Below are 9,208 nucleotides of genomic sequence, written 5' to 3'. Positions count from 1 at the left end.
AAGCAACCTTCTCTCGTCGGCTATGTAGGATGGCCGGCTATATTAAAATAATGCGTTAAAAACTCTTCCCCACCGCCGCGGGGCCTGCACAGGAGGCTAGGTGCGGTAACGAAAATGACTGAGTAACAACTATTTGGCACATCGTCGCTAATTATGAGCCAGTCTTCCCTTTAAATACCAGAGGAAACGGGCAAGTTTACGGCAGTGGTTGTTTCCTGACCAGAGAGGCTCCTGGGTGCAGTATAGTTGTGTGTTTTATGGATTGAAGGTCAATTTTCACCTACATGGTATCGGCCACATGAATAGCTTCCAAGGGGCCAGCAAAAGTGCTGTGTTTCACCATTGTTTCAAAGGTTTTTTTTCCGAATCTGTTTTGAGTCTATCTTAATTTCGCGGGATGCATATGAATTTCAGACAAAACAGCTACATGCTGTATCATTTAAAAGTGGAATTGTCGATTCGCGCGGACAGTCAAACCTACAAGGCGCCCAAACTCCGCCGGCAAATATAGCCAGCGTAGTTAGTCTGGTCGGGTAGAGACTAGGCTGGTTGTAGGATGGCCGGCATGCAAAAGAACGCGTTACGAATTCTACAAAACGCAGTATCAAAGCTCCCACCCGTATATACACCCGCCCGGAGGACTGCACAGGAGGCTACCAATGTCTACTTTTTCCTAGTCTCTACCAGGCTTGGGGAGGCGGCTGGAAAGAGTAGAAATCGGCAAAATAGAGAGATAAGCATGCCAAGGGAGTTTGTCCGTTGAGAGAACATTTCGCGGCCACTTCCCGAACTCTAGTAGAGGCTACTAAGTAAGGTGTATCTACTCTCCAAGCAGAGGTGAGAGGGAGAGAACGTAGGATATTCCGACATGGCTAGCTAAGGGAGGCACATTTCCCTCCCTTAGCTAGCCATGTCGGAATATCCTACGTTCTCTCCCTCTCACCTCTGCTTGGAGAGTAAGGTGTATCGACTGTCACTGTAGCATGTTATACTGCTGTAGAACAATCTGATAAAAGATGTTAGATTAGCGAGAACACCTGGCAGAAGAGTGTAATGATATGGAAGATAAAGATCATTGTCTGTCCACCCTACTTCTAACATGTAATTAAGTTGTTTATAATCTTACAATACATGTACATACTCTACAAGGCATGGATAGCCAGTGATTTCGTTCTGCTTCGCTGCCTTTATGTTAGGTCGGGGGTGTACTGCAAATTCAGGGTAGAACCTTTTGTTCTTTTTTAGCGTCCCTCGGATAGGACGTTAAATGGAGGTCCCGTGTTTGGGAGAGCAACAAACAGCCCACGCACGTTTGACTATCTACCATTATATGATTTGATATCTGAACGATTATAATTACTTCTATGTTACCTTATTTCATTTGATTGTTGATGTGTTAGTTACGATTTCGTCTTGTTCACGATAAGTTTATCTATTTTTAGTTGACCTTTGTTAGTTCATCTTTAATCTTTTGTTACAATTTTAATGTCATGTAGTTTTGTTGGGGTTATCCCCCCAGGAACCTTTGAAAACCGCCAATAGGCGACATGTAATTCCTGGTTAAATAAACAAACAAACAAACAAACAAACAAACAAAGAACCCACTTCAAACATTGCAATGTTTCATGACATGATTGTCTGCTCCCAATGTAGTCCTGGCACGAGGAACTAGCCGGGATGGCCCAGCAGTGGTCCGAGAAGTGTACCTGGGAGCACGGGCAACCTCACAGGGACCGTCCACCATTCAGCTGGGTGGGGCAGAACCTGTGGCTGGGGACGACGTGGACTCAGGGATCGTCCATTCGTGGTGCCATACAGGTATTGCAGGTGATTTTTTAATCACCACTAGTCTGTTCGAAAATTTGAATCGTCATGAACGTTTTTAAATGATTTTATTTTTTGTTTAAGGGCAGGTAAAATGCACTGGCCTAAAGAAGTGGCTCTTTGATTTAAAGAAATATATTGATATATTGTATATTGCTAAACCACTATCCAGTGTGTATTAGCATATGAATGTTTAAATTCGTTATGATGAGTGTTAAAATGATTGTGCATTTCTTGTGTTTTCTAGGCTTGGTTTAACGAAATATCAAACTACGATTACGACAACGCCTCTTGTGCGCATGACAAGGTTTGCGGCCACTACACACAGGTGCGAGCAGCCAATCATATCACGCCTTTCCTTCTTCAAATTTATAACCGTTATGCTGCCGCCGTCACTTTGTTTATTGTTTGTGTTTACGTGTTTACAGCTGATGTGGGGGAAGTCTTACGCGATTGGATGTGGTTTGGCGTTCTGTTCTAATGTGAGAGGCAGTAGTATCACTAACGCCTACCTACTCACCTGTAACTATGGACCAGGGTAAGCATGCATTTTGTATAGAAACCCTTCTTCCTTTTCTGTACCTGTATCTGTATTGGTATCTGTATTGGTAGAGTCGGCTTAACCGCCCTTCGGAGTAACACACCAGCGTCGCAGGCACGCGGCGCAGCGGCAGCTGGCTACATTACACCCAACGACTTGTTACACCTAACCCTCGAACATCTAACCCTAAAAAGTAGGGTTTGTTCACTGTTGTCAGGTGCTGTAAGAGTTTGAGCTGGTCAACCCCGTTTTCTTTCTATATTTGGGAAACAGACCCTTGTGGCTCTCTGGTGCGTGCAGAAGTTTTGAGATTGAAATGTGAGAAAGTACTTTCATTGGGACTTGTTTTAGTGTATTTGACCATAGGCTTCTATGGCAGTGTACAAAATACTTTTTTGAACAAGGTTGCCAAGTGGGCAACCTACTGCAAAAATTAGGTTGCCCATCAGAATTTTAGGTTGTTCCACCTATAGGTTACTACTAGTTCCTCAAATTAAGTAACTGATACTAGTAATAGCCATTAATACCTAAAATTAAAAAGCATCTGCCGGATACAGTGGTGCAAGCCGAGTGGGCATGATTTGGGAAGGGGGGCATTCTTAAAATTCAGGTAGCACACTGGGCTACCTAGGTTCAAAAATAGGTTGCCCCAAGTAAAATTTGGTTGCCGGGGGCAACTGGGCAACCAGGTATTTTGCACGCTGTATGGGCAAATGTATTTGTACTGTCTGCCCTGTAAAGGGGGAACTATCCAGGGATAAAACCATACGTCACAGGACAACCTTGTCAGACATGCGCGTCAGAGAAGGGCTGGTGTAAGGACGGCCTCTGTGGTGAGTTATTTCATTTACCGAGAAGAATATATATTTTTATTTATTATGTTTACCGAAGGAAAACATATTGTTTTTACTCAGTTTCCTCCTCTTCTGTTCCAAACACTAACCTCTGACCTGGCCAATGACATGAATTGACATGACACCATGGTGATGTCTGTCACCATGGGGACTGGTGTTGGGTTACATAATGTTGCAATTTCATGGTCTGCTTTACTCCTGTCACCATATACTGTAGTACATATATGTGAATGTGTTTGAGTAAGAATTAACAGAGCAGACCATGTCTGAAGGTAAACATTATGCATTTGCTTTGCAAATGTTACATTTTCTAGTTCACGTTATATCTATCGAGTACTAGTATTAGGCAAAAAACACAGGTTGCTTATATACTCAAAAACATACAACGAGTGTAAAACACATTGACAAAATACATGCATCATTACAAGGTGGGTAAAACCAAAATAAATACAAACAAGACAAAAAATATAGATATGAACCTCACAGTAGTTCTAAACAGTTACAACTATATAATATCTAACTATTCCATTTTTGTTCTTTAGTTAACATCTGCACAGAAGGAGACATCGACTGTGGTGAGTATATTTTTTATTCGTTAATACACAGTAACAAAATAACAAGGACTCAAGGTCATAACTTATTTTAACAGCGCCACACAACAAAATACAATTAACATATAAATACACAGAGTTGATATAACAGTGCGCCAAAGTCCCACCACCCCAAGACATTATAAATAGTACTAATGCTAACCATGTTATAAAAAAAGTCATTGAATAGGAGTGACTGGTGAGTATCCGTATCCCTTCCTTTCTGAATTCTTCAAAACCAGACGGGGTTATATTGATTGGTGATATTATACATCTTGTGCATCAGAAAACCCCAAATGCACCAAAAAGCACCCATGGGAAACAGAAGAAAATATTATATTTGATATGATTTATGTAATAATCATCAACAAATGTAATTTTCTTCCGTTTCCCACGGGTGCTTTTTGGTGCATTTGGGGTTTTCTGATGCACAAGATGTATAATATCACCAATCAACAGAGTTTGTAGAAAAGCACTTTAGTTTGGTGAAGTTTGAGCACCATTTTTGAAGCAAATGTTTGCATAAATGTTTATGACACAATGTAAGAAATTGTACATAAGTTACAAAAGTCATAAGATAGCCTCATACACTACTTGAGTCCTTTGATAATTCAAAGAACCAAAAATTACTGGTCAAATTGTTGCCATTGCTGCACTTTTAAAGGGAACATGACAAGACTATATGCCTGGTGCTGACAGTCAGCCATCTGGGACACGTGTTGTGGGATGTGTATTGCAAAGGATGATGGGATAGTATCATCTCCCCCCCTGGGGTTATACCTTTTTTGCTGACGTCATCACCAGGTTGCGTACTCCAGTGTCAGAATGGCGGGATTCTCAACGAAACCGACTGCTCCTGCGCATGCCCAGACGGTTGGGACGGCACCAACTGTGAACGTAGGTATCAATTTAATGTTAATTAAGGGTTAATGACCCGCCCCGAGGTGAATATGGTGTGATAAAGCCTTGTCAGTTGCTATAACCACCGAACAAAGTCACCAAGTGAGCGTAGCGAACGAGGTGGCTTTATGACCTCAATGTCCCGCATTACTCAAAACACGGGACTGTCCACATCCGACCTAGCGCGCGGCTGCCAACAATTACGTCCTAATTTCATCAATTACAGACAACCTTTCATTAGTTTGACGTTTTACATCCGTTGGGCTGGCCAAAAAGAAAATTCTCACCAATAAAAACAAACTTTCATACAGCCGTTTACTTTTTGGGTTGGTACTAGTTTAGAGTAATACATGAATGAGGCAATAAAAGGTTACCCCTTCACGTAATACGGTGCTCTGTAATCATGCTTTTATTCTTTTTCTAAAGCTGAAAATGTGTGACAAAGTTTCCTTCACTGTTTTCCAGTGCCGTGCCAGAACACGCACCCGTTGTGCTACTGTAACCCAGGCTGGTACGGACCGGCTGTGTGTCGCCACCTAGCGGCCGTCACGGAGGGCTGCAGGGAGATGTGCGGGAAATGCAGTGAGTAACGAACTGTCTTCAGGGCAAAGACCACCATTTAAAGCTCCAATTGAAATATAACATCTAAGGACCGAGCTGTCAAAAATCACCTACTTGAGTGACTATACATGCCAAGATAAAGGCTATTTACAGTTGGTAGATCTTAGCGAACAAGAAATAATCTGTCTTCTTATTTTGAATCATTAATATGTATCAATATCATTCTTCACTTGAACAGAGTTTGCTAATGTTGAGCAAGACGTCAACTGCAGAATTTGTACCCAAGTCGAAGGTAAGTCATCTTTATTTTCTCACGTCAATGTTTACCGTTGCTGAATGTTTAGGACGACTATAACATGTTGCTTACAGGCAAGAACTTGCAATAAAACTTTCTTTATTATACTGCATAATGTTGTGATATATTTTGGGTTATTGCTTTGCTTGACAGACCTACCAGAGTTCTGTACGGCTGCCATGCCAAAAGCTTCACTTGACGGAAAGACAGACTCTAGACCACGGCCAGCTACAGCAACCATTACATCAACGAGTGCTGTTGGCAAGGCAGAAGCGACGCCTGGCGAAAGTACGGTGAGCAGCAGGCTGAGGCCATCCACCGAGGCAGCCACGGCGCGACCACCACCTTGCGACGGGATGTCATGTGAAAATGGAGGAATCCTCATGAAGAAAACCTGCAGATGTCAGTGTACGGAGAACTACTACGGAGCAATGTGCCAAAGTAAGACACCTATCCTGACTAGCCTGACTAAATCTGCGCTCCTAGCGGCCAGTCCGGTATTACACCAGCCGCCACTATCCTAGCTGACCATCCATATCCACAAGCGCATGCTACGTTTGACCAAACATAACTCTCTTCTAGGTTCTCCTCCCCACAGTTTGGTGTTTAACAACATATGTCCTTCCTCATACATTCCAGAAAGCAGAGTGGAGGTTAGATTCGGCGTTATCATCAACATCCGCATGGCGGCGTCTCAGGTACATCTTCCATACCAGCAATTAATTCATGCTGTAGAACTTTTCCTTGTTATCACTCGAAAGCTAACTTTTCTAATTCTGTTTGCATGGATTTTAGATTACATTTCGAATGATTCAGAAGACACTATAGTTACTACATTGAATATACAATGTTTGTAACACGTACACACGGTTGTCATAATGATATTTTCAGTGTTATGCAGCAAGTTTAAACTGTAATTTCCGACACAAGAAAAATATGGACTCACCCAAATTTTCGACTGTACAACTCCAGTCTTTGTCAATGAATGAACAATCCACCGCTTCCGTGAAAACCATCCCTCAACAGAGACGGGGGGCGTCACAGACTCTCTGCAACCTATGATCCACTGCTCACGGAGTCACGTGTGTTATCTGCGTGACGTCACGGAAGCGATGGATTGCTCATTCCTTGACAAAGATCTAGACTGGAGTTGTACAGTCGAAAATTTGGGTGAGTCCATATTTTTCTTGTTTTGGAAATTACAGTTTAAACTTGCTGCATAGTGACATCTGTCAACACAAATTAACTTTCAAGATAATATTTTCAGTGGTACAAGGCAAAGAGACTTCTAAAGAAGGCTGTGTCCCGGGTTATCAACAAGTACTGTACAGTCAGATTCAGCCTGTGCTGCCCATACAGTCAGGAGAAGACATCGTGAGTTATTTCAAATCTTACAGTTCACTACACTAATACTTTGTATGGAATAGATGGATACTTCCTTGCTATCAGTGTGTATTGGAATCTATCACAAGCATCTACCAGGCTTTGGGAAGCGGCTGGGAAGCGTAGAAATTGGCCGATGACATGCCAGAGGAGTTTGTCGCTATATTCTCGTAGCACGGACCAACTTGCATAAGACCGATCCCGAAAGTCCATCACAATTAAAAGTTCAACCAATGAGAGAAAGGCAACTGGTGGTTCGACCAATGAGAGAGTAGCTGCATGTCCGTCAAATATTTGCGTTTCTATGTTTTGACGGAGGTGGGCGGAGCTTCAGGATCTGTCTACATTTGGCCTATTTATTACCTGATAGGTCCGTCTTCCAGTGAAGGGGGATCATTTCTTTTTGGTTATAAAAAACGGAACTACTCAGAATGCGTTCCCTTCCTCCGGCCCCTCCGTCATTTTGCCGCAGCTCTTTCCAGCCGTCTTCAAAAGCCTGGCCGAGGCTAGAGTAGTCAAGTTCTACTTTAGATCTCAGAAAAAAGAGGGTAGAAACCACTCGGACTGCGTTCCCTTCCTCCAGCCCCTCCGTAAGAGGGGGAGGAACGGTCATCAATGGCCGGGAGCCCGGAGCCCCAGGGGCTCCACTCCCAGCCCGCCTCGCGCTCAGAAGGGAACGCTACCGCTCGTCATCGTGGCTTCTGCGTGCGTTCACGTTTCCGTGAGAATGCACGAGCAACATACTATAGAAATGATCCCTAAAAGTATGATCTTAAAACCCCACGATCCGAGTTATAATACTCATATAAAACTGGTAACGTTTTCATTTGTGGTCTTGGCGTTGATAACAAAACTTGCATTAGAGAGAGTCACGTTGATTCTAGTGTCGCTTTATAGCATACTGGCTCTTAACCACAGTTTTGTGAAATTATTGGCAACAATTATAGTTGATATTTTGGGTTTCAATGTCTGCATGTATGTAGTGAATGATGATATCACGGTTCATTAGTTCACACTACCCCGTAGGCGCGTTGTCCCAAGGGAAAATGGCACGGTTAATTTTTTAAAAGTTTTTTTCTTTAATTTGAATTTCTTCATGCTTTGACGTCCAGGCCTGCTCAGCTAGAATTCGTCACCGAAGACGACATCCACGTGGGGGCTGGCTACCCAGAAGTCACCCCTCCTCTACTCAAGGTCATGCTTCTTGCCAAACCTCGCGAGAACAACGAGATGTGCGGCAACTCTCGTACCAGGCGAGACTTGGCTTTTCTCGCGGTATCATCCGGCCCACCAATCAGAATTCGCCATTCCGATGACGTAGTTCTTGGTGAGTAACTCTAATATGATTGAGACAACGAGAGTCTACCTCATTGATAATACATGGCATTATTTAGTGAACATAAAAAAGTATAAGTTCTTCCAATTCAAAACGTGCAACAGATAGACAGACACACACACACACACACACACACACACAAGGAATTGCTTCCTACTTTTCCGATGTTTTGAACATATTATCACAAACCTCCTTATATGAGATTACTTTGAATTTGTTTTCTGTTGTTGCAAAAGAGTTTATAGAAACTTGTTAAATACAATGAATGAATGAACTTTATTGCTCAACAATCGTACAAGGTACAATGTGTGGCAGTAATACAACAATACTACAAAACTTTACTTACTACAAACTACTATCTAAACAGTATTTGAGTTACCATATGGTCATGTATTGATGATATGTCCTCATGTACCTTGAATATACCTTAAATACAGATAACGAAACCAGATTATTTCTGGACCAATCCACACTCATCATGGCGTTGGAGGAACACAGAAGTGAGATAGAGGACGTCATCGGAGCTCCTATCGAGGGTGTGGAGAGAGCAACAGTAGAAGACAGCCAGGGTGACATGAGGAGCGTGGACCTATCGTTAGTCTTCACCGTACTGGGAGCAGCAATGTTACTTGTCGGCACAGTCGGCGTGGCTATCGCAAAACATCGGAGGTAAGTTCCCAGAAAAAAATGACTCTCTGTTCTACATATGGAATATGTCTATATTATATGGAATAAAAATTGCTCAGTATGAAGTGAGAAAAATTCCTAGGTGCATTTTTATGAAATTCCAGAGTTGCAAAACATCGGAGGTAAGTTCCCACAAAAAAATTAGACTCTCTGTTCTACATATGGAATATGTCTATATTATACGGAATACAAATTGCTCAGTAGGAAGTGAGAAAAATTCCTAGGTGCATTTTTATG

The 9,208-nt window shown here is 42.4% G+C and overlaps 1 protein-coding gene across 1 annotated transcript in view; it reads left to right on the top strand.

The window, feature by feature from the left end:
* LOC109487580 overlaps positions 1-8,283 on the top strand; it is a 9,751-nt gene extending 1,468 nt beyond the window's left edge. The window contains exons 3-14 of the mRNA XM_019791588.1: positions 1,654-1,818; positions 2,072-2,152; positions 2,253-2,362; positions 3,107-3,198; positions 3,762-3,794; positions 4,614-4,706; positions 5,175-5,291; positions 5,509-5,562; positions 5,719-6,006; positions 6,205-6,263; positions 6,833-6,939; positions 8,061-8,283. Of these exons, the coding sequence (XP_019647147.1) occupies positions 1,654-1,818; positions 2,072-2,152; positions 2,253-2,362; positions 3,107-3,198; positions 3,762-3,794; positions 4,614-4,706; positions 5,175-5,291; positions 5,509-5,562; positions 5,719-6,006; positions 6,205-6,263; positions 6,833-6,939; positions 8,061-8,283 (1,422 nt within the window). The remainder of the gene's footprint in view (positions 1-1,653; positions 1,819-2,071; positions 2,153-2,252; positions 2,363-3,106; positions 3,199-3,761; positions 3,795-4,613; positions 4,707-5,174; positions 5,292-5,508; positions 5,563-5,718; positions 6,007-6,204; positions 6,264-6,832; positions 6,940-8,060) is intronic.
* The last annotated feature ends 925 nt before the right edge of the window (positions 8,284-9,208 follow it).

The sequence above is a fragment of the Branchiostoma belcheri genome, unplaced genomic scaffold (genome assembly GCF_001625305.1).
Source record: "Branchiostoma belcheri isolate BF01 breed outbred unplaced genomic scaffold, Haploidv18h27 scaffold9, whole genome shotgun sequence".
NCBI lineage: Eukaryota > Metazoa > Chordata > Leptocardii > Amphioxiformes > Branchiostomatidae > Branchiostoma > Branchiostoma belcheri.
This window is presented reverse-complemented; position numbering and strand designations above follow the sequence as displayed.